This window comes from Eulemur rufifrons, chromosome 3, assembly GCF_041146395.1.
Source record: "Eulemur rufifrons isolate Redbay chromosome 3, OSU_ERuf_1, whole genome shotgun sequence".
In the NCBI taxonomy this organism is placed as follows: Eukaryota; Metazoa; Chordata; class Mammalia; order Primates; family Lemuridae; genus Eulemur; species Eulemur rufifrons.
The window spans coordinates 83964002-83990582 of record NC_090985.1 but is presented as its reverse complement, the minus strand read 5'-3'; the positions used below and the strand labels follow the sequence as shown (position 1 = coordinate 83990582).

The 26581-nt window shown below is 36.4% G+C and overlaps 1 protein-coding gene across 1 annotated transcript in view; it reads left to right on the top strand.

Annotated features, from left to right (window-relative positions):
• Positions 1-26299, top strand: part of XKR9 (XK related 9) — a 41554-nt gene extending 15255 nt beyond the window's left edge. The window contains exons 2-3 of the mRNA XM_069466385.1: positions 15014-15234; positions 25671-26299. Of these exons, the coding sequence (XP_069322486.1) occupies positions 15014-15234; positions 25671-26299 (850 nt within the window). The remainder of the gene's footprint in view (positions 1-15013; positions 15235-25670) is intronic.
• The last annotated feature ends 282 nt before the right edge of the window (positions 26300-26581 follow it).

The window sequence follows — 26581 nt, the reverse complement described above, 5'->3', positions numbered from 1 at the left end:
AATATCATCTATGAATACTATAAAAACGTATATGCACATAAACGGGAAAATGTGGAGGAAATGGACAAATTCTTAGAAACACACACATAGCTTTCCTAGGCTCCATCAGGAAGAAACAGAATTCCTGAACAGACCAATATCAAGTACTGAAATTGAAACAGCAATACAAAACCTTCCTAAAAAGAAAAGTCCCAGACCAGATGGTTTCACACCCAAATTTTACCAGACCTACAAAGAAGAACTGCTGCCTATCCTGCAGAAATTATTCCACAACATCGAGAATGAAGGGATCCTCCCCAACACGTTTTATGAAGCCAACATCGCCCTGATACCAAAACCAGGAAAGGATACAACAAAAAAAGAAAACTACAGACCAATATCCTTTATGAATATAGATGCAAAAATTCTCAACAAAATCCTAGCAAACCGAATTCAGGTGCTTATCAAAAAAAAAAAAATAATCCATCACAACCAAGTGGGCTTCATCCCAGAGATGCAGGGATGGTTCAATATATACAAATCTATAAATGTAATTCACCACATAAATAGAAGCAAAAACAAAGACCATATGATCCTCTAAATAGACACAGAAAAAGCATTTGACAAAATTCAACATCGTTTTATGATAAGAATGCTTAACAAAATAGGCATAGATGGGACTTACCTAAAATTGATACAAGCCATATATGACAAACCCACAGCCAACATCATACTGAATGGGGAAAAATTGAAAGTATTCCTGCTTAGAACTGGAACCAGACAAGGTTGCCCTCTATCACCACTTCTATTTAGCATAGTGCTGGAAGTCCTAGTGAGAGCAATCAGGCAAGAGAAAGAAATCAAGAACATCCAGAGGGGGCCAGAAGAGGTCAAACTATCTCTCTTTGCTGATGATATGATCTTATATCTTGAAAACCCTAAAGACTCTGCCATGAGACTACTGGAATTGATAAACAAATTCAACAAAGTCTCAGGTTATAAAATCAATGTATAAAAATCAGTAGCATTCTTATATGCCAACAACAGTCAAAGTGAGAACCAAATCAAAGACTCAGTACCCTTCACAATGGCAAAAAAGAAAGTAAAGTACCTAGAAATATATTTAATTAAGGAAGTAAAAGACCTCTATAGGTAGAACTATGAAACACTGAGGAAGGAAATAGCAGAGGACCTAAACAGGTGGAAAACCATACCATGCTCATGGGTTGGCAGAATCAACATTGTTAAAATGTCTATACTACCCAAAGTGATATACAGATTCAACTCAATCCCTATTAAAATACCAACATCAGTTTTCACAGATCTAGAAAAAATAATTCTATGCTTCATATGGAACCAGAAAAGACCCCCATGTAGCAAAAGCAATCTTAAGCAAAAAGAACAAATTGGGAGACATCAATTTACCAGACTTCAAGATATACTACAAGGCTATAGTAACTAAAACAGCATGGTACTGGCACAAGAAGAGACATAGACCAATGGACCACAAATGAGAACCCAGATATAAAACCACCCGCATATAGCCATCTAATCTTTGACAAATCAAACAAAAACATACACTGGGGGAAAGAATCCTTATTCAATAAATGGTGCTGGGATAACTAGATAGCCACATGTGGAAGACTGAAACAGGATCTGCACCTTTCACCTCTCACAAAAATCAACTCATGGTGGATAACAGACTTAAGTCTAAGGCATGAAACTATAAGAATTCTAGAAGTAAATGTTAGAAAAACTCTGATAGACATTGGCCTAGGGAAAGAATTTATGAAGAAGGCCCCAAAGGCAATTACAGCAACAACAAAAATAAATAAATGGGACCTGATTAAATTAAAAAGCTTCTACACAGCCAAGGAAACTATCATGAGAGCAAACAGACAACCTACAGAATAGGAGAAAATATTTGCATGTTACACATCTGATAAAGGGCTGATAACTAGAATCTATATAGAACCCAGAAAAATCAGCAAGAAAAAAATCAAACAACCCTATCAAAAAGTGGGCAAAGGGCATGAACAGAAAATTTTCAAAAGAAAGTAGACTAATGGCTAACAAACAGGAAAAAATGCTCAACATCTCTAATCATCAGGGAAATGCAAATCAAAACCACAATGAGATATCACTTATGCCCAGTGAGAATGGCCTTTATCAAAAAGTCCCCAAACAATAAATGTTGACATGGATGCAGAGAGATAGAAACACTCATATACTGCTGGTGGGACTGCAAACTAGTACAACCTCTGTGGAAAGCAATATGAAGATATCTCAAGGAGATACAAGTAGAACTACCATTTGATCCAGCAACACCATTACTGGGTATCTACCCAAAAGAACAAAAGACATTGTATAAAAAAACACATCTGCACTCGAATGTTTATAGCAGCACAGTTCACATTTGCAAAGATGTGGAAACAACCCAAGTGCCCATCAATACATGAGTGGATTAACAAAATGTGGTATATGTATACCATGGAGTTCTCAGCCACAAGAAACAATGGTGATATGGCACCTCTTGTATTATCCTGGATAGAGCTGAAACCCATTCTACTAAGTGAAGTACCCCAAGAGTGGAAAAACAAGCACCACATGTACTCACCATCAAATTGGTTTTAACTGATCAACACTCAAGTGCACATGTAGTAATAACATTCATCGGGTGTTGGGCAGATGGGAGGGTGGAGGAGGCGATGGGTATATGTACACCTAATGGGTACGGTGCACTCCATCTGGGGGATGGACGTGCTTGAGGCTGTGACTCGGGTGGGGCAAGGGCAATCAATATATGTAACCTAAACATTTGTACCCCTGTAATATACTGAAATAAAAAATAAAGAGAGCCTCTTGCAAGTCACATAAAGTTGTATCTCACCTTTTTATATAGTTTGACAATATCTTTAAATGGGGTATTTAATCCATTTACATTTAGTATTTTTATTGACATGGTTGTCTTATGGCTTTTGTTGTTTCTGGTGAGAAGTCAGCTAACATTCTCATTGTTTCCCTGTTTGGAATGTATCTTTTTTCTCTGTTTTTAAGATTTTTCTCTTTATGTTTAATTTTCAGCAACTTCAGTATGATGTGCCTACGTATGGTTTTGTTTGTATTTTTTTCTGATTGGGTTCATTAAGTTTTTTAAAAATTTTAAATTTTTAATTGACACATGGTATTAATAGTTGTATATCTTTATAGAGTACATGTGATGTTTTGATACAGGCATACAATGTGAATTATTCAAATCAGGGTAACTGTGATATCCATCAACTGTGGCATTTAACATTTGTTTGTGTTAGAAATAGTCCAATTCTCTCTTTTTGTTATTTTAAAGTATACCCTAACTTGTTGATTATATCACTTTGTTGTACTATCAAATATTGTTCATTCTATCTATAAAACCGTATTTTTGCACATGTTACCCATCCTTATTTTATCCCCCCTCCCCATTACCCTTCTAGGCCTCTGGTTACTGTCATTCGACTCACTATCTCCATGAGATCAATTGTTTTAATATTTAGCTCCCACATATGAGTGAGAATAAGTGAGATTTGTTTTTCTGTGCTTGGCTTATTTCACTTAACATAATATTCTCCAGTTCCATCCATGTTTTTTCAAATGGCAGGATTTCATTTCTTTTGTGGCCATGTAATATTCTATTGTGTATATGTACCACAATTTCTTTATCCATTCATCTATTGATGGACACTTAGGTTGATTCCATATGTAAGCTATTGTGAATAGTGCTGCAATAAACATGCAAGTGCAGATATCTTTTCATTATACTGAATTTCCATCCGTTGGATGTATATCCAGCAGTGAGATTGTTGGGTGATATTTTAGGCCTATTTTTAGTTTTTTGAGAAACCTCCATATTATTTTCCAACATTGGTTGCACTAATTTACATTCCCACCAACAGTGTATGAGGGTTTCCCCTTCTTTCACATGGTCACCAGCATTGCTTATTGCCTATTCTTTTGATAACAGCCATTTTAACTGGGGTGAGATGTTATCTCATTGTAGTTTTGATTTGCATCTCCCTGATGACTAATGATGAGCATTCTTTCGTATACCTGTTGGCCATTTCTGTGTCTTCTTTTGAGAAATGTTTATTCAGATCCTTTGCCCATTTTTAAATCAGATTATTTGATTGTTTTCATTTTGAGTTGTTGGAGCTCCTTATATATTTTATTATACTTTTTAATCCCTTGTCAGACAGCTAGTTTGCAAATATTTTATCCCATTCTGTGGGCTGTCTTTTTCCTTTGTTGATTGTTTCCTTTGCTGTATAGAAGATTTTTTAGCTTGATGTGATCCCATTTGTCCAATTTTGCTTTGGTTGCCTGTGCTTTGGGGGTATTACTCAAGAAGTCCTTGCCCAGACCTGAAGCATTTCCCCAATGTTTTCTTTTAGTAGTTTCATAGTTTCAGGTCTTAGATTTAAGTGTTTAATCCATTTTGATTTGATTTTTGTGTATGACAAGAGATAAGGGTCCAGTTTCATTCTTCTGCATATGGATGTCCAGTTTTCCCAGAACCATTTATTAAAGAGAGTGTCCTTTCCCCAGTGTACCTTCTTGGCACCTTTGTTAAAGATAAGTTCACTATTGATGTGTGGATTTATTTCTTGTCTCTCTATTCTGTTCCATTGTTCTATGTGTCTGTTTTTAATGCCAGTACCATGCTATTCTGGTTACTACAGCTCTGTTGTATAATTTTAAGTCAGGTTACGTGATTCCTCCAGTTTTCTTTTTTGGCTCAGGATAACTTTGGCTATTCTAGGTCTTTTGTTGTTCCATATAAATTTGAGGATTATTTTTTCTATTTCTGTGAAGAGTGTCCTTGGTATTTTGATGGGGATTGCATTGAATCTGTAGATTGCTTTTGGCAGTATGGGCATTTTAACAATATTGATTCTTCCAATTCTAGAGCATGGAATGTCTTTCCATTTTTTTGTGTGTGTATTGTCCTCTTCAACTTCTTTTATCAATGTTTTATAGTTTTTATTACAGAGATCTTTCACTTCTTTGGTTAATTTTATTCTTAGGTATTTCATTTTATTTGTAGCTATTGTAAGTGGGATTACTTCCTTGGTTTCTTTTTCAGATTGTTTACTGCTGGCATATAGAAATGCTACTGATTTTTGTATGTTGATTTTGTATCCTGTAACTTTACTGAATTTGTTTATCAGTCCTAATAGCTTTTGGGTGGAGTCTTTAGATTTCTCTATATGATTTTTTTTTTTTTTTGAGACAGAGTCTTGCTCTGTTGTCCTGGCTAGAGTGCCGTGGTGTCAGCCTAGCTTACAGCAACCTCAAACTCCTGGGCTCAAGCGATCCTCCTGCCTCAGCCTCCCAAGTAGCTGGTACTATAGGCATGCTCCACCATGCAGGCTAATTTTTTCTATATATACTTTTAGTTGTCCATATAATTTCTTTCTATTTTTAGTAGAGACAGGGTCTCGCTCTTGCTCAGGCTGGTCTCGAACTCCTGACCTTGAGCAATCCACCCGCCTCGGCCTCCCAGAGTGCTAGGATTACAGGCGTGAGCCACTGCGCCTGGCCTATATGATCTTATATAGATCATATCATCTGAAAACAAGGATAATTTAACTTCTTCATTTGCAATTTCGATGCCCTTTATTTCTTTCTCTTTCTGATTGCCCTAGCTAGAATTTCTGGTACTATGTTGAATAAAAGTAGTGAAAGTGGGCATCCTGGTCTTGTTCCAGATCTTAGAGGAAAGGCTTTCAGTTTTTCCCTATTTAGTGTGATACCAGCTCTGGATCTGTCTTAATTTGGCTTTTATTGTGTTGAGGTGAGTTCTTTCTATACCCAGTTTTTTGAGAGTTTTTGTCATGAAGGGATGTTGAATTTTATCGAATGCTTTTTCAGCATCAATTGAAATGTTCATATTGTTTTTGTTTTTCATTCTGTTGATATGATTTATCACATTTATTGATTTGTATATTTTGAATCATTCTTACATCCCTGGGATGAATCTCACTTGATCATGATGAATAATCTTTTTAATGTGTTGTTGAATTTGGTTTGCTAGTATGTTTTTGAGGATTTTTACATCTATGCTCATCAGAGATACTGACCTATAGTTTTCTTTTTTTGTTGTGTCTTTGTCTGGTTTTGGTATTAGTGTGATACAGGCCTCATAGAATGAGTTTGGGAGCATCCCTTCCTTGTTGATTCTTTTGGAATAGTTTAAGCAATATTGGTATTAGTTCTTCTTTGAATGCTTGATAGAATTCAGCCGTGAAGCTACTGGGTGATGGGCTTTTCTTTGATGGGAGACTTTTCGTTACTGCCTCTTTCTTGTTACTTGTTACTAGTTTATTTAGGTTTTGGATTTCTTTCTGGTTCAATCTTAGGTTGTATGTGTCTAGGAATTTTTCCACTTCTAGGTTTTCCAATTTATTGGCATACAATTGCTCATAGTAGTCTCTAATGATCCTTTGGTTTTCTGCAGTATTAGTTGTAATGTCTCCTTTTTTATCTCTGATTTTATTTATTTGCATCCTCTCACTTTTTTCATAGTCTGGCTAATGGTGTGTATATTTTGTTTATCTTTTCAAAAACCCAACTTTTTGTTTTGTTGATCTTTTGTATTGTTTCTTTGGTCTCAATTTCATTTATTTCTGCTCTGATCTTTATTGTTTCTTTTCTCTTATTAATTTTGGGTTTGGTTTGCTCTTGCTTTTCCAGTTCTTTGAGATGCAGTGTTATGTTGTTTATTTGAAACTTTTCTACTTTTTTGATGTAACCACTCACTGCTATAAACTTTCCTCTCAATACTGCTTTTCCTGTATCCCACAGGTTTTGATATATTGTGTTTTAGTTTTCATTTGTTTTGAGAATTTTTTTTTTTTTTTTTTTTTTAGACAGAGTCTTGCTCTGTTGCCCAGGCTAGAGTGCCGTGGCATCAGCCCAGCTCACAGCAACCTCAAACTCCTGGGCTCAAGCAATCCTTCTGCCTCAGCCTCCCGAGTAGCTGGGACTACAGGCATGTGCCACCATGCCCGGCTAATTTTTTCTATATATATTTTTAGCTGTATAAATAATTTCTTTCTATTTTTTTTAGTAGAGACAGGGTGTCACTCTTGTTCAGGCTGGTCTTGAATTCCTGACCTCAAGCAATCCTCCCGCCTCGGCCTCCCAGAGTGCTAGGATTACAGGAGTGAGCCACTGTGCCCGGCCGAGAAATTTTCAAATTTCTTTCTTAATCTCTTCATTGACCCACAGGTCACTCAGAGCCATATTGTTTAATTTCCATGTGTTTGTATATTTTCCAGTGGTCCTTTTGTTAATGATTTCTAGTTTTATTCCATTGTAGTCACAGAAAATACTTGGTATGGATTCAGTTTCTTTAAATTTTTTGAGACTTGTGTTGTGGCCTAACATATGGTCTATTCTTTTTTTTTTTTTTTTGTTTTTGAGACAGAGTCTCACTCTGTTGCCCGGGCTAGAGTGCCATGGCATCAGCCTAGCTCACAGCAACCTCAAGCTCCTGGGCTCAAGCGATCCTCCTGCCTCAGCCTCCCGAGTAGCTGGGACTACAGGCATGTGCCACCATGCCCGGCTAATTTTTCTCTATATATATGTTTTTAGCTGTCCATGTAATTTCTTTCTATTTTTAGTAGAGACGGGGTCTCACTCTTGCTTAGGCTGGTCTCAAACTCCTGAGCTCAAACAATCCACCCGCCTCGGCCTCCCAGAGTGCTAGGATTACAGGCATGAGCCACTGCACCTGACTTTTTTTTTTTTTTGAGACAGTCTCACTCTGTTGCCCGGGCTAGAGTGCCGTAGCGTCAGCCTAGCTCACAGCAACCTCAAACTCCTGGGCTCAAGCGATCCTACTGCCTCAGCCTCCCAAGTAGCTGGGACTACAGGCAAGCACCACCATGCCTGGCTAATATATCTATCTATCCAAATATAGGTATACATATTTTTAGTTGTCCATATAATTTCTTTCTATTTTTTTAGCAGAGACAGGGTCTCACTCTTGCTGAGGCTGGTCTCGAACTCCTGAGCTCAAACGATCCACCTGCCTCAGCCCCCAAAGTGCTGGGATTACAGGCATGAGCCACTGTGCCTGGCTATTCTTGATAATGATCCATGAACTGATGAGAAAAACATGAATTCTGCAGCTGTTCAATGAAACATTCTGTAAATGTCTGTTAGGTTCATTTGGTCTATAGTGCAGATTAAGTCCAATGTTTCATTGTTGATTTTCTGTTTGGATGACCTTTTCAATGGTGAAAGTTAAGTGTTGAGGTCTCCAGTGATTATTATATTGGGGTCTATCTTTCTCTTTAGCTCTTATAATATTTGCTTATGTATCTGGGTGCTCTAGTGTTGAGTGCATATATATTTAGAATTGTTATATCCTGTTGCTGCGTTGACCCCTTATCATTATATAATGACCTTATTTGTCTCTTTTTACAATTTTTATCTGGAAATCTATTTTATCTCATAGAAGTATATCTACTCCTGCTCTTTGTTGCTTTCCATTTCATGGAGTATCTTTTTCTATCCCTTTATTTTCAGTCTATGTGTGTTTTTATAGATGAAGTATGTTTTTTTTTGCAGACAACATATATTTAACTCTTGTTTTTCTTAATCCATTCAGCCATTCTATGTCTTTTGATTGGAGGGTCCATTCAAATTAATGTTATTATTGATATATAAGGACTTACTACTACCATGTTGTTATTTGATTTCTGGTTGTTTTGTCGTCCTCTATTTCTTCCTTCCTTCCTTTCTGTCTTCTTTTGTTAACATTTTCTCTGGTAGTATGTTTTAATTTTTTGCATATCTACTATAGGTTTTTGATTTGAGGTTACCATGAGGCTTGCAAAAAATATTTTATAACGAACTATTTTAAACATATAACAGCTCTGCTTACAAAGAGAAATCTAACAGAAATCTAAGAGAAAGTTAGTGAGCTTGAAAGCAGGCTATTTGAAAATACACAATCAGAAGAAAAAAAAGAAAAATAAATAAATAAGAATGAAGCACAACTACAAGATCTAGAAAATAGCCATAAGAGAGCAAATCTAAGAGGAGATAGAGAAACTAAGGTAGTAAGTTTATTCAAAGAAATAATAAAAGAGAACTTTCCAAACCTAGAGAAAAACATCAATATTCAGGTACAAAAAGGTCATGGAACACCAAGCAGATTTAACCCAAATAAGGCTACCTCCTGGAATTTAATATCAAAGCACTGAAAGGTCTTGAATAAAGAAAAGATCCTCAATGAAGCAAGAAAAAAGTAATATATAAAGGAGCTCTGATACATCTGGCAGCAGACTTCTTAGTACAAACTTTGGCCAGTAGAGTGAAACAACACATTCGAAGTGCTGAAGGTAAAAAACCAGAACCCTAGATTATTATACCCTGAAAAGCTATCCTTCAAACATGAAGGAGAAATAGACTTTCCCAGACAGACAAAGCTGAGAGATTTCATCAACACCAGATCTGTCCTATAAGAAATGCTAAAACGAATTCTTCTATCAGAAAGAAAAGGACATTAGTGAACAATAAGAAATCTTCTGAGGGTATATAACTCACTGGTGACAGTAAAGGCACAAATACAGAATACTCTATTGCTGTAATTGCCGTGTATAAACCACTTATGTCTTCAGTAGGAAAACTAAAAGAGAAACCTATCAAAAATAACAACAACATCTTTTTGAGAAATAGATAATATGAAAAGGTATGAATAGAAACAACAAAAAGGTAAAAAGCAGGAGGGATGGAGTTAACAGAGAGTGAACCCATCCTTCTTGATAAGGCTTTCCAGATATTCATATGGAATTGAGTATTATAGTCTAAGACTCTGGTTACTGCAGCTATATCAGCACTGGGGGTGCCCCAAGCCCAGTAATACTGTGACTCTTGCAGACTTCATATGGTACCGCCTTGGTGAGCTTGGGTAAGATACAAGAGAATTTCCTGGATTATTAGGCAAAGTCTTTCACTCATTTCCCTCACTCTCTGTGCTGGGCTGGTGGAGTTGAGGGATGAGTGACATGGGTACTGCCTCACGGCCACCAGCACCTGGTCAAACCTCAAACCAGCCCAGTCTTACCCAAAGCCAGTGGTTAACTGCTGGCGGGCTACCCCTGATGATTATTCAAAGGCCAAGAGCTCCTTAGTCATCAGGTAGTGAATCCTGCCAGGACTGGGTCCTTCCCTTCAAGGCAGCATGTTTCCTTCTGGCCCAGGGTGGGTCCCGAAATGCCATCCAGGAACTAAGGCCTCAGGAGTATGTGTGGTACTTTATTTTACTGTGGCTGAGCTGGTACCCAGAACAAAGTTCTCTGAGCTCTTCCCTTTCCTTTCCTCAAGTGGAAGAAGAGCCGCCCTGAGCCATGCTGCCTCTCATTGGGGGAGGCTGTGACACAGGCACCGGCTTGGCTATAGGTCCTGGTATATTACTGGGTCCTGTGTACCCTAAATTCACTGGCTCTGAGCCAGCACAGCCACAGGAATTGCCCAAGAACTGCAGCCCTCATGGCCTAACTGTCTTATGAATTTAATCCTGGCCACAAGCAACTCTTTTTCTGCTGGTGGTGGGACTAGCGGGACCTCAGGCTTTGAGATGAGGATTTCCTTTTGGCCAGGCTGATCAAAATGCTCCCTTTGCGGGCACTGGCAGAATTCTGCCCTGTGCTGTATTCTCCTGTGCCAGGGTGGCCCTGAGTTTCAATTCAAAGCCCAACAATCGCTTCAGTCTCCCTCCCCCCAGGGGACACAGATACTTTACACTTTCAGGGGGATGGGGGAGAGGGGTGGTGTAGGCAATGCAAGACTGTCTTTTCTGCCCTCTTCAGTGCCTCTTTCCTTAATATAATGTTAAAATCAGGTAGAATGATTGCTCACCTGATATTTGGTTTCTCTGAAGGTGCTTGCTTTTGTGGAGAGTTGTTGAATTAGGTGTTTGTGCAGAGGGACGATTGCTGGAGGTTTCTGTTTGGCCATCTTACTCCCTCACTGAGCTTTTTGGATAGGTATATTGATAGTTTTGATCAAGTGTGGAAAATGTTTTTGGCCAATATTTTGTCAAGTATGTTTTTCCTGCCCCATTCTTTCTCTGTTTTTTTCTGGGACTTCAGTTATATCGATGTTATTGAGGGTTCTATTCATTTTATTCACCAAGTCATTTTTTGCTCTGTGCATTAGTATAGATTATTTCTCTTGACCTGTTGTCTTAGTCTAGTGAGGCTGCCATAACAAAATACTATACAGGTCAGGTGCAGTGGCTCACACCTGCAATCCCAGTGCTTTGGGAGGCTAAGGCAGGAAGATCGTTTGAGGCCAGGAGTTCAAGACTAGACTGCGCAACATAGCGAGACCCCCCCTGTACAAAAAATAAAAAAATTAGCTGGACATGATGGCCATGACTGTAGTTCTAGGTACTTGGGAAGTTGAGGTGGGAGGATAGCTTGAGCTCAGGAGTTTGAGATTATAGTGAGCTATGGTCATGCCACTGCACTCTAGCCTGGGTGATAGAATGAAACCTTGTCTCAAGAAAATAAAATCAGTAAACAAAATACCATAAATAAGATAACTGTTAAGCAACAGAAACTTATTTTTCAGTTGTAATGGCTGGGAACTCTAAGATCAAGGTGCTGGCAGATTTGGTGTCTGGTGAGGGCCCAATTTCTGATTCATAAATGGTGTTTTCTAGCTGTGTCCTCACATGGTGGAAGGTCAAGGCAGTTCCGTAGGGCCTCTTTTATAAGTGTACTAATCCCTTTCATCTAGTCATCTCCCAAAGCCACCTCTTCTTCCAAATACCATCACATCGGGGATTAGGTTCAACATATGAATATTTGGGTGAACACAAATATTCAATCTTTTGTACCTATTTCATGTTCAGTGATTCTACTTTTCTTGCTCTTCTGTGCCATTTTTTCTTTTATATTTTGTTCGGAATTTATCATTGTCATCAGTAGGAGGGTTAGGCGGATATAAGGTTATTCATCATTACTGGATGCTGGTGCCTTTTCATGTCAAATAAAAGAATATGTGGGATAAAGTATACTAAGAAGAAAGCTCTTCTTTCTTTTTCTTGGCCTATTCATCATTTGCCCCATAAAACTGAAACGTTGCCCTATTGATTGAAAAATTATATCCATACTCCCTTTGTCCATGAAATTTCCTTCAGATAAGCAGAACTTTGTATAGATTTGCCATTAATTGCTACAGAATTGGAAAATATTCCTCCCTGATGTCACTGGAAATGTGAATGTACACATTTGTAAACAGCTCTATCAGTTTTGTTTTTAACAGAAACTTATATAGCATTTAACATGTGCCAGTACTGGTCTAAGCATTTTATATATATTAATTCATTTAATTCTCATATCAACCCAGTGAGGTCGGTATGATCACTAGCTGTATTTTCCAGATGAGGAAACTGAGGCACAGAGAGATTAAACTAGGAAGTGGGGGAGCCAGGATTTGAACCCAGTCATACTGGCATTATTAGAGTCTGTATTCTTTTTTTCTTTTTTGGGAGACAGAGTCTTGCTCTGTTGTCCAGGATAAGGTGCATTGGCATCATCACAGCTCACTGCAGCCCTCACACTCCTGGGCTCAAGTGATCCTCCTGCCTCAGCCTCCTGAGTAGCTGGACTATAGGCACAGGCCACCATGCCTGGCCAATTTTTTGCATTTTTTGTAGAGACGGGCTCTCACTCTTGCTCAGGTTGGCTGAGTCTGTATTCTTAACCATGTACTCTGCTACCTCTCCTAGTCTGTGCTGCCTGTACTTATGCTCTGGGTATGTACCTATTAATATTTGTGAATTTTTCATGCTTTTTCATTTCTACTTTGGTTTATAAACCACTTCAAAAACAGGAACCACATACTCCCTACTGTGCCAGATACTCAGAAAAGACTCAAACACGACTTTGCTTGTAAATCTCTCCTAGGCAGTATTAATCAATTTTTTACTTCTGTACTTTCACAGCACAGTATTTGCTTGTCTAATGAGTGTTTTTTTTCTGTCTTGTATTGCAGCTAGTAGTTTATAGGCTTGGCCCTCCCATTAGATTATAAGGTCATGGAGGGTGGAGACCATGCCTACATCATTTTTGTTGACATTCTTCCCTACCCTGGCATCTATTCCACATTGAATTCAAGGGATCATGTTATTCCAAAACTGTGCTGGTAAAAATATGTTTCTATTTGCCAGATGGAGAATCTTTGCATATCTGTATATGTATATATTAATATCTTATTTACAATGAGAACATCTTATATTTGTGTTGTACTTTCAACTTTCTAGAGTTCTTTTATATCTACTATCTGTTTATGTTTATGGAAAAAATGTCATGAGCTTTCATTTATGCATTCAGTAAATATTTTTTGAGTACCTATCATGTACCAGGTACTGTTCTAGTTGCTTAGGATATAGCAATGAACAAAACAAAGTCCCTTCTTTCATGTATATTACATTCTTGTGAGAAGGTAAATATAATAAACAAAAATAAATAATGTGCCATTTGGCAGTAAGTACTATGAAGAAAAATAACAGGGTAAAGGGACAAAATATGTTGGAGAGTACCACTTTAGATGGTGTGGTCTGGAAGTCTTCTATGAGAAAGTAAGATTTTAGTATACAGACACGAATAAAGTTAAGGAGCAAACTTTTAAAATATCTGGAGTTAGGTGAGTTCCAGGCAGAGTAGCAAAGACAAAGGTCTTTAGTATGGGAAAAATGAGATGGAAGAGTAGTGATGGTAGTGTATGTGGGAGGTAGATCATGGAGGCCTTTGTAACATATGATAAGGACTTTGGGTTTGGTGGAAATAGGAACATTTTGAATTATGTTTAAAAGGTTCAATCTGAATGCTGTGTGTAGAAAACATTACATGGGGGGAGCAAAAGTAGAATAAGAGAGACCAATTATGAGGCTGTTGAAATAATCCAGGCCAGAGAGTTGGCTGTTTAAACTAGGATGGTAGCAGTGGAAGTGGTAAGAAGTGTCTAGATTCTGGATATATTTGAAGTTAGAACCTAGAGCCAAGAGAACTTACTGAGGAATTTTTATAGGGCTTGAGAAAAAGAGAGAAGTTGGGAATTATTCCCACATTTTTGGTCTGAGCAACATGGTGAATGTTAGCACCATTTACTGAAATGGAAAACATTGGCAGAAGGAGGAGATTGAAACAGGACATATATGACTGCCTTTATTTTATGTATGAGGAAACTGAGGCGTAAAGAGTTTGATAAGCTCTTGGGTAGGATCCTGATTGCCTTACTGCTAGCCTCAGATTTCTTCTAAATAAATGTCTCAATTTTTTGTTATTTTGCCTATATGATGATAGCTCATGTTCATTTTAAAATTCTTTGAAAAGAAGAGCCTGAGCAGGGATGTTTTAAGAGACTTTGAAGTTTTATATATTTACTGGGATGGTAATGATCAAAGAGCCTAGCACTTTGTAGGTATTGAGTAATTGTTTGCTAGATTAAATTGAAAGAAAATTCAGTCTCATCTTCAACCTTGACATCCTCATAGAGAATTTATCTGTGTTGCAGTTTAGATAAATTGCATGAGCTAAAAATTGTAGTTTGTCTTTCAGAAAGTAGTGGTTAAGACTAGGAATTCTAAGATCTGGGTTTGGATCCTAGGTCTGCCGCTTGCTCTTTGTAACTTTCAGTGAATGATCCTACCTTTCTCAGCCTTAGTTTTTCCATCTATGAAATGGAAATAATACCTACTCATCTCACATAATTATTGTAAAGATGTCATGAGATCATTCATGTATGCTTAACAGGTCTAGCATACAACTGGCATATCAAACATACAATAAAACTTTATGGGGTCTGAATCTCACTAAAGCCACTATGAGATGTTCACAAAAATTCTGTAGTAAAGGAAGTTTGTGGAAAAATTATTAAACACATGTTGTTGCTTTTTTTCAAAATTGTGTATATTAATGTACATGTTATAAATAATATAAGACTGTGAAGATAAATGTTCATGTTTGCTTTACAGGTATTGGTTTGCTTTGAAAAAGGGTTATGGTATAGCTTGCAAATATAGCAGCAAAACTAATAACTTCATGGAAGAAGAAATTGATCAACATAAAGAAGTTATAGATAGAATGACTGATTTGAGCATGCTCAGGCTATTTGAGACCTACCTGGAAGGCTGCCCACAAGTTATTCTTCAGCTCTACATACTTCTGGAGCATGGTCAAGTGAACTTCAGTCAGTGTAAGTTTTTCTTAACACCTTGTGTTAGAAGAATGCCACTGAGATCTTATGTCAACCATATATCTCTTCCGCAGGTTTTAGAATTTTTTAAAATCCTTTTTCTTTTAAAAATTATTTATTCTTTTGAAAATGAAGTACAGTAACATGATTCAAGTATTAAAAAGTATATAAAGATATTTGTCTTTCTCCCTCTTCTCATTCCTTCTTTAATCTGCTCAGAAAGGAAACTAATATTGTCAGTCATTTTATGATCCTTTTAGAGAATTTCAAGAAGCATATATTCTTTTTTTCTTTAACACAAGTAGTAATATAAAATAAACACTGTCTTTTTGCACATAACAGTACATCCTGGAAATCTATCTATATCATTACAGAAAGGGTTCACTCATTCATTTTTATTATCTGCATAGTATTGCAAATTATGAATGTACCATAATTTATTTAACAAGCTCCCTATTTATGTTAATTTATGTTGTTTCTAATATTTTGCCATTGAAAACAAATGCTGCAATGAAGAATCTTATGTAAATCATTTTGCATGTGTAGAAGGTATTCACAGGGTAAATTCCCAGAATTGGAATCACTGGGTAAAAGTGTAAATTCTACAAAACTAATGAAAGCTTTGCAAATTGGCCACATGTTTAATGTTTTATAGTATATTTCCTCATTAGGATAAAATCTTCATTTTTAAAGGAAAGTTTATTTCCATCTTTATTTTAAAGAATCTTTTCATAGGTATGTAATTTGAGATATTTAAAAAGTATTTATCTGCTAAGTAATAGTCCCAATTTTTATTAATGACTAGGGCTCCATGTAGACTTGGATTCATCTCAAGGGCACAAATCTGTGAGATTCATTTATCGCCCTACAGTCTCCCTGCTCCCATTTTCCCTTGAACCTCTAGAACATAGCCCCTTCTAATATTTCTGCCTTTACTTTGATTGTTAGTAAGGCACTAAAATGAACTCGAAAGAGTATGAGACCTCTTTTTCCTTGTGGTGCAAAGAATTCACGGGTTGGGACTTAAAAGTTGTATATCATATATTTGCTGAAGTTAGAAGTTCACAATTTAGGGCATACAGCCTGTATAATGGTAGGTCTGCTGATGATTCCAAGTGATACATAGCTTCTGGATCAGCTATGGGATCCAGTGACAGCTATGTTTATGTTACAGTTCTGTCTTCATCCTTATAGTTTCTCCTTGAAGTAACAAATTGAGGTAAGTTAGTTAAAAATGGCAGAAAATGAGAAATAATATAATTGTCTAACAATTGAGGAAATGGTAAATAAATTATTGTGGTCTATTAGTATGGAACATTATGTGACCACTAGAAAGAGTGTTTACAAAGAACTTTTAATGACATAGAGAAGTAATTATGAAATAAAATGTAGGCAAAAAACAGTTTATAAAATTTCCTATCAGCACACTTTTTTTTATTTTTTATTTTTTTATTTTATTTTATTTTTTTTGAGACAGAGTTTCACTCTTTTGCCCTGGCTAGAGTGCCGTGGCATCAGCCTAGCTCACAGCAACCTCAAACTCCTGGGCTTAAGCAATCCTTCTGCCTCAGCCTCCCAAGTAGCTGGGACTACAGGCATGTGCCATCATGCCTGGCTAATTTTTTCTGTATATTTTTAGTTGTCCAGATAATTTCTTTCTATTTTTAAGTAAAAATGGGGTCTTGCTCTTGCTTAGGCTGGTCTTGAACTCCTGACCTTGAGCCATCCTCCCGCCTCGGCCTCCCAGAGTGCTAGGATTACAAGTGTGAGCCACTGTGCCTGGCCATATCAGCACACTTTTAAGGATAGAAAGACATTATTATATAGAAAAATATCTGGAAGAAACATGCCAAAATGTTAAGTGTGGCTGCTTCTGGGTAGTGAGATTATGAATGATTTTTTCATCTTCTTTATACTTTTCTGGATTTTCACATTTTCTACAGTAACTATATAAAAAATCAGGTTATATGTAGAAGTACTTCAGCAGACTGAACATATTCTTTTATTTCTGCTCCATCTGAAATCTCACTAAAAAAAATAAGAGTAAAAACGTTATAAACATATAAGGATAAAGAGATTGCAGAATAGCATAGTGGATTAGAAATATCAATAATTGTTTAGAAGATAGAAAGCAGTTAGAAAACAGCTTATTTAAATCAACCCTTCCAGTGAGAGGCTAAATTATTTAAGTCAACCCTCTCACTGAAAATAATCTAACAATATTGAATAAAATATTTTTAAAAGTCTTCCTCAGATATCAGTTAAAATATCTGATACAGTAGGCCAAAATATGCATGAAAGTGGGAATATGGCATGATTAAGTAGGACTCTGAGGCATCTATACACTGAGGATTTTTTTTTTTTAATATGGGAAATATTCATGATAAATTATTAAGTGAACAGTGCAACTTAAAAACAATAGTTTCATATTTTTTCCCCACCCCCCCTTTCCCGAGTTACTGAGGATTTTTTACTGAACCTTGTAAACAAGAAGTTCAGTTTTGATGACTTCCCTGGGTGTGAAAGACAGAAGACAAAACTCAGGGTCCTCACAAGGAAGGACATCTCTCTGCTAGTAAATCTTAATCTGTAAAACTGGATTCTAAAAGGCTCCCTTCTCAGAGTAAGAGTGAAGTTACCTGACTCTCCACTTCTAAGAGACTGCAAGTAATATTGCCTTGATGTTGAGTAGAATAGGGAAAAATGTCCCTGAGAAGTTGTAACATTTGCAACAAAAATTCATATTTATTGGCTAGTTCAAAAAACAAAAGCCAAGCTGTAAATATAGTTTAACATGGTCATAGACTGATAGTGCCCCTAGGTGTCTGGCAGAAACAAGAATAAATCCTCCCTGGAACCATCCACCTTCTCTTAGGCCTCAAATAATTTTCACAAATAGTTTTCCAAAGAAAATGAATGTTTGACAGCAGTTATAGCACCAAAAGAAATAAGATATCATGAGTAAGAACCAGCAGAAATAGAAAAAAACTCACTGCGATTTTAGAAGTTACCAGATGCAAAGTATAAAACAAGCATCCTATCATGTTTAAAGAAGTAAATGATGAACTTGAAAATATGGAGCAGGACACTATTAAAAATTGAGTTAAACTTTGAGAAAGAAGTAAGTAGAACTTATGGGAATTAAAAAATTCAAGAATTGAAATTAAAAACTCAGCAGATTAGAGACAACTAAATAGGCAATGAGTGAGTTAATGGTAGATCAGAAGAATTTATCCAGATTATAGTTTAGAGAGACAAAGAGATAGAAAATATAAAAGCAATATTAAAAGACATGGAAGACAGAGTGAGGTCTAATATACAACTGAGCAGAGTCCCCAAAGGAGTAAAAAGAAAGAATGGAGTAGAGGCAATATTTGAAAAGTTAATGAGAAAATTTCAGAACTGATAAGAGATACTTAGAGATTCAAGAAGCCCATTATCTCAAAAACATACTAAGTAGAAAGAAATTCATGCCATAGTATGTCACCACTGAAGAAAATTCCAAAGAATGTACTTCAGACAGAGCAGTGTTCTGAGATACAAGAAGATATAAAGAGCAAAGAGAATATCAAATATATAGGTAATTTTAAATGAATATTGACTGTAAAATAATGCTATGTGGTTAAAAAATAAAATGAAAATATAGGATAACAATAACATGTAAGTCAGATGGAGGATAAATGGAGTTAAAGTCTTTTAAATTCCTTGTATAGTCCAGGCAAAAGGTAAAGCAAAGGTGGATCTGGGTTTTTTGAGGTATAAAACAAAAACATTTAGAGACACCCTGTTTAAGAAAAATAACGTAATATTATGGAAACAAAATTAGGTACTGTGTTAGTTTGCTTGGGTTGCCACTACAATACCACAGACTGGTTGGTTTAAACAAAAGAAATCTCTCAAAGTTCTGGAGACTGGAAGTCCAAGATGAAGGTGCCAGCAGGGTTGATTTCTAAGGAGGCCTCTCTCCTTGGATTGCACATAGCTGCTTTCTTACTGCATACTCACAAGGCCTTTCTTCTGCGTACACAATCGGGGAGGAGAGGAAGTCTGGGAGGGAAAAGGAGAGAGAGATCTCTAATATTTCTTCTTCTTTTTATAAGGACACTGGTTCCATTGGAGTAGGGTCCCACCATTATGACCTCATTTAACCTTGATTACCTCTTTATAGGCCCTATCTCCAAATACATACAGTCACATTGGGGGTTAGGGATTCCAAGTATGAATTTTGGGGATACACAATTCAGTCCATAAAGGTATGAAAGTAAATATTTATTTAAAATAAGAAAATAAATTACAGCAAATTACAGATGTAAGAAAGCTGACATCTACCACAGATTTCACAAAAGGAAGGAAAGTAATATGTTTTTATTACCTTAATACTGTTTTCTCTAAATTTTATGAGTTTATACTCTGATTGGCTGTAGATTTGATAATGATTTTATAATATAATTTTCATAGAGAGAATAGAAAAATAATTCAATCTTTTCTCTAACAAAGTTGATTGAAATTTGCTTTTTATTACTTTTAGTTCAGAAAAGTTTTTTTTCAACTTCATAACTTATTGGTAATATCATGGGTGTTTTTTGGATGTCAAATTTTGGAATATCTCTACCAATTTCTTTAATAATGTGCTATAGGATTTCTGGGTGCTATAGGATTTTTAAATTTTTAAATTAAAAAAAAATTTTTTTAGATGAAATGACTAATTTTAAATACTGTATGAATTGACATCACTAGTGTCAGTGTATTATTTAGTGAATATTGGGAGTTGTATGTTTTCTTCACTGATATCAGTATTTAGTGTCAAATCAGAACTAGCAGTTTACAAGAATCTATATAATGTGATTGGGCAAGGTCATTTCAGATGAAGGGAAATACATCAGCAAAGGCATAGCTTGACAAAGACAAGGAATTTGGTTTGAATAGAGTGTACTATACGGATTAGGGCAGCAATATGATCATAAAATTATATATTAGAAGCAAGTAGGTAAATGGGAAATGGGCAATAATGTCAAACTGATATTGTCAACTGGATGAGAATAGATCATTGTGCCCTTATGTTAGGAATCAAAGGCCTGTTGATGGCATAATCATATAAAAGACAATACAGTGAAATGTTAAGATCAGGCAAACTGCCTGAGCATTTTAGCTCTGGCACTTACTAATCTTCATTATTCTAGCAAATCTTGTAAACATGTCCCCCTACACTTAAACTGTTAGTAAATGTATTCTCAACTCAATTTCCCTTAGCCAGATCCCGAAATTGTCCACAGCCACTTTAGTACACTGAAGGAAAATGTAAGAGAGGGTAAGAGTAGAAAGAAATAGGGAACTTAATCAACTGCAATTAAATTGTCTTATTTTTGAAAATTTTATAAAAATATATAACAAGGTGAACACATTGCTAGGGCTTTCCCAGGCTTGGAAAAAGACTGGGCTAATGAGGGTACCCAAAATTTAAGCTTCACTATCTTCATGATAAATCCACCTTTGACATAGCAATATTGGATAGCTTTAAATTATAATATGTTTAATATACATGTTGTGAATTCTAGGGTAATCACCAAAGAATAAAAATAGGGCATATTACTAAAAGATGTGAGTTATTAGATTGAAAGAGTGAATAAAAATGGTTCACACCAAGCACATTATTATATCATTTCAGAAAAGCAAAGAAAGATAAGATTCTAGAAGATTTGAGAGAAAAAAATCAGTTACTAAATATAGAGAAACTGGATAGCATTGAAATTCTTAACCATAACAGTTGAAATTGGAACACAATAGAGCAATGACTTCAAAGTTTCAATGGAAAACATTTTAAACTTTGAATTCTATTTCTAGCAAAACTGTGTACCAAGAATGAGGCTAGAATAAAGATATTTTGAGACATATGTGGTCTCAAAAAATTTAGCTTTTGAGCAACTTTTCTCAGGAAGGCCTGGAGAATGCTTAATCAAAACATGAGAATAAAGCAAGAAAGAAGATAGGAGAAACAGGAAACAGGAAATCAACATAAAAGTGAGGTGAAGGGTAGTTCTGGGAATACTGGAGGCAAGTCTTGAGAGTAACCATCTTAGAGCAGGAGGATGGTACTCTAAAAAATAGAAAAAACCCTAATAGATGTATATAGAGGAGTTTTATTAATTAATGAGTTTGAATATTTTGCTAAGAAATAACAATAGGCTCATGAAAAACTATGCAAGTAAGGAAACAGGGCAATTGTTAACTCCAGGAAAAATGGAAGTTTTAAAAGAAAGAAAATATGGGCGGGGCACAGGGGTTCATATCTGTAATCATTGTACTCTGGGAGGCCAAGGCGGGAGGATTATTTGAGCTCAGGAGTTCGAGACCAGCCTGAGCAAGAGTGAGACCCTGTCTCTACAAAGAATAAAAATCTTTAGCTGGGCATGGTGGCCTGTGCCTATAGTCCCAGCTACTTGGGAGGCTGAGGCAGGAGGATCACTTGAGCCCATGAGTGAGGTTGCAGTGAGCTATGATGACGCCACTGCACTTTAGCTGGAGTGACAGAGCAAGACTAGAAGGAAAGGAGGATAGGTGGGGAAGGAGGAAGAAAAGGGGAGGGGAGGGAGGAAAGAAGGAAGGAAGGAAGAAAGGTGGTTAAGAAAAAGTAGTGCAGGGACACAGACCAGTGGAACACAACAGAAAATCCAAATATAGAACCATCCTCATATAGTCACCTAATTTTTGACAAAGCGGGAAAGAATATACTCCGGGGACAAGAATCCCTATTCAACAAATGGTGCTGGGAGAATTGGTTAGCCACTTGCAGAAGACTGAAACAGGACCCACAGCTTTCACCTCTCACAAAAATCAAATCACGGTGGATAACAGACTTAAACCTTAGGCGTGATACAATCAGAATTCTAGAAGAAAATGTAGGAAAGACTCTTACAGACATTGGCCTAGGCAGAGAATTTATGAAGAAGACCCCCAAGGCAATCACAGCAGCAACAAAAATAAATGAATGGGACATGATTAAACTAAAAAGCTTCTGCACAGCCAAAGAAACAGTCCAGAGAATAAACAGATCACCTACAGAATGGGAAAAAATTTTTGCATACTACACATCAGATAAAGGACTGATAACAAGAATCTATTTAGAACTCAGGAAAATCAGCAAGAAAAAATCAAGCAACCCTATCAAAAAGTGGGCAAAGGACATGAATAGAAATTTTTCAAAAGAAGATATAAAAATGGCTAACAAACATATGAAAAAGTGTTCAACATCTCTAATCATCAGGGAAATGCAAATCAAAACCACAATGAGATATCACTTAACCCCAGTGAGAATGGCCTTTATCAAAAAAACCCAAAACAACACATGTTGGCGTGGGTGTGGAGAGACAGGAACACTAATACACTGCTGGTGGGACTGCAAACTAGTGCAACCCCTGTGGAAAGCATTATGGAGGTATCTTAAACAGATTCAAGTAGACCTGCCATTTGACCCAGCAATCCCATTACTGGGCATATACCCAAAGGAAAAAAGGTCATTCTGTAACAAAGGCACGTGTACCCAAATGTTTATAGCAGCACAATTCACAATAGCAAAGATGTGGAAACAACCCAAATGCCCATCAATACATGATTGGATTAGTAAACTGTGGTATATGTATACCATGGAATATTACTCAGCTATAAGGAATGATGAAGATACGACATCTCTATGGTTCTCCTGGAGAGAGTTGGAACCCATTATATTAAGCGAAGTATCCCAAGAATGGAAAAACAAGCATCACATGTACTCACCAGAAAATTGGTTTCCCTGATCATCACCTAAATACAAATCTGGGAATGACACCAATTGGACATCAGACTGAGGTGGGGGGTGGGGGAGGGGATGGGGGTATGCCTACACAATGAGTGCATTGCACACCGTTTGGGGAGTGGTAACCCTTGAAGGTGCTGACTCGGGAAAGGGGGGGTGGGGAAAAAAATATGAAACTATTGTTTTTAACTTGCACTGTTCACTTAATAATTTATCATGAATATTTCCCATATTATTTCATATCATTGTACAAGAAATAATGTATACATTATGAGGACATACTGTATCTAACAAGATATACTGTTAGACTCTTTGATTCTGTAAAACTAAATTGAAAAAAAAAAAAAAATAAATAAATAAATAAATAAAAAAAAAAAAGAAAAAAAGAAAAAGTAAGCATCTGGGAGGCCGAGGCGAGTGGATCGCTCAAGGTCAGGAGTTCAAGACCAGCCTGAGCAAGAGAGAGACCCCGTCTCTACTAAAACTAGAAAGAAATTATCTGGCCAACTAAGATATATATAGAAAAAATTAGCCGGGCATGGTGGCGCATGCCTGTAGTCCCAGCTACTTGGGAGGCTGAGGCAGAAGGATTGCTTAAGCCCAGGAGTTTGAGGTTGCTGTGAGCTAGGCTGATGTCATGGCACTCACTCTAGCCCGGGCAACAGAGCAAGACTCTGTCTCAAAAAAAAAAAAAAAGAAAAGAAAAAGAAAAAAAGGAAGCAATAGCAAAAGCTGTACTTATGTGGTTATAATAAATTAAACCCCAAATATTGATTTCACCAAAAATTGTGATGTTATTCTTTTGGGCAGATGGAGGGAGAGCAAAATGGAAGGAGAGTGTGCATACATGTATGTACATGTTAAATTTTCTTCTTTCCAAATAGGAAATCAATAAACAGTGCCTAAAATAGGTAAATTAAGCACAATATATGTTTTATTTAGAGATATGATGATATATGTCAGAAAAAAAGAAGAGTTGATAGTGATTTCTTCTGGGGGTTGCAGCTGAGGGGTATGAGGGGTAGAGCAAGGTACTGTTGTTTTTCTTATAAGCTTTGTAAACTCCTTGACTTTTAAAAGCAATGTATGTATTAATTTGATAGTAATTAAAACCAATTTATAAAAAAGACATCATAGGGCAATTTAGGGGAAAATCATGTTTTAATTCAAATATTTTTGAATTAAAGAAGAAAAGAAGTCTGACTAGTGAGGTCCAGAGTGGTATATGCTAAAACCAAGAGAGTGCATAAAAGCATTTATAAGGGCCTATCTTCATCATCTTCATGAGTAGATAAATTATCATAAGTCTGCCTTTATGTCATATGATATAGATCTCCAATGAAGTTTAAAGGAAATGACTAGTAGTCTCTATTCTGTTCTAAATTAGCTTTCTAATTCTCTAGTCTTTGATATCACTTTTATGAAAGTCCCCAGCTTTGGCAGTGGGCCCAGTAATGACTTGCCTTTCCAATGTAGTAATGAACTTGCTCTTCTGTTATTTGTTGGGGAAAAAAATGAGGTAAAGATGTCAAACCTGGGCCGGGCGCGGTGGCTCACGCCTGTAATCCTAGCACTCTGGGAGGCCGAGGCGGGTGGATCGCTGGAGGTCAGGAGTTCGAGACCAGCCTGAGCAAGAGCGAGACCCCGTCTCTACTAAAAATAGAAAGAAATTATATGGACAACTAAAATATATATATATACAAAAAATTAGCCGGGCATGGTGGCGCATGCCTGTAGTCCCAGCTACTCGGGAGGCTGAGGCAGTAGGATCGCTTAAGCCCAGAAGTTTGAGGTTGCTGTGAGCTAGGCTGATGCCACGGCACTCACTCTAGCCTGGGCAACAGAGTGAGACTCTGTCTCAAAAAAAAAAAAAAAAAAAGATGTCAAACCTATAGAAATTTGTAAGTTTTAGAACATACAAATGTTCTAAAAGATAATGAATTCATTTGATTCACTGTCTTCAGGATATGGGAAATTGAGCTTGTTAATACCTCATACTTAAGTTAAATTTTCTGTTTAACTCCTCTCTTTCTCTCTCTCTCTGTAAGCTCTCTCTCTCTCTCTCTTTCTCTTTCTTTCTCACCCTCACCTTCACTCCTTCCTCCCTCCTTGAAGCTGTCTCTTAGTGAATTAGGTGTATGCCCAAAGTCACAGCCAAAAAGTATAGACAAGCTAGGATTATAACCATAGTCTCTTAACTCCCAAAGTATGCAGTTTCCAGTCTATCAGCTGCTCAATAAAATTTGTCCAGTGAATTTATTCAGAATCATTATATAGCAATCTAATTCAGTGGATAAGTAGACCAACTTTGGAACCAGATAGTTTTAGGTTCAAATATCAGTTCTGTAACTTGTTAGCTATGTGTCTTAGGTTAAGTTACATATCTCTCATATGTAACTTGCTAGCTATGTGTCTTAGGTTAAGTTATATATCTCTCATATGGTTTCATGCCTTTCAAGCCTCAGTTCCCTCATATGTAGCAAATGGGAATATTAATATCTACCTCAAATGATTAAATGAGATGAATAAAGTACCTGACGTGTTTGTGTGTGTGTATGTATACAGATAAAGCATGTATGGCATATAATAATTTAATATTGCTATTATTGTTCCTATAACAATATCTTTTTTGTTTTTTGTTTTATAGATTCTGCGATTGTGGTCTCTTGCTGTGCTATTTCTTGTTCAGCTGTTGATTATCAAATAGCTTTAAGAAAATCTTTGCCTGATAAAAATCTCCTTAATGGATCTGGTCCCAAATTCACATATCTCTTTTACAAGCTGTTTACATTAATATCTTGGATGCTGAGTGTTGTACTTCTGCTACTCTTCAATATTAAGATTGCTTTATTTCTGTTGTTATTACTTTGGTTTTTAGGTATAATATGGGCATTTAAAAAGCAAACTCAGTTTTGTACTTCTGTAAGTATGGAATTCTTGTACCGGATTATTGTTGGATTCATTCTTATCTTTACATTTTTCAATATTAAGGGACAGAATACCAAACGTCCAGTGTCTTATTATTATACTGTAAGGGTACTTACCACATTGGGGATATTGATTGTGTTCTGGGTTTTCCCCCTGTCTAATTTTAGTCCAGACTATTTTATACCTATCAGTATCACTATAGTTCTTACTCTTCTCCTTGGAATTATTTTTCTTATTGTTTATTATGGGACTTTTCACCCAACCAGAAGTGAAGAAACAAAATGTGATGAAATTGATGGAAAATCAGTTCAAAGAGATTGTAGAGTGAGATATTTCTTAATGGAATAGCTATTCATTTATGAGATATATTTTCTTATTTTATGTTTCATTGGTTAGTAAAGAAAATGTGTGTTATATCTGTGTGTTGTCTCTTATTTTTGCCACCTTTAATTTGAAATCAGGTCTAGTACATTAATTGTGAATATCAGAGAGCATAATAATATTTTAAAATTTTCTTTTTCTTTTTTTAATTTCAAAATATTGAGGAGGTACAAATGTTTTTGTTACATGAATACCTTTTATAATGCTTAAGTCAGGGCTTTTAATGTGCCCATCACCTGAATAGTGTTC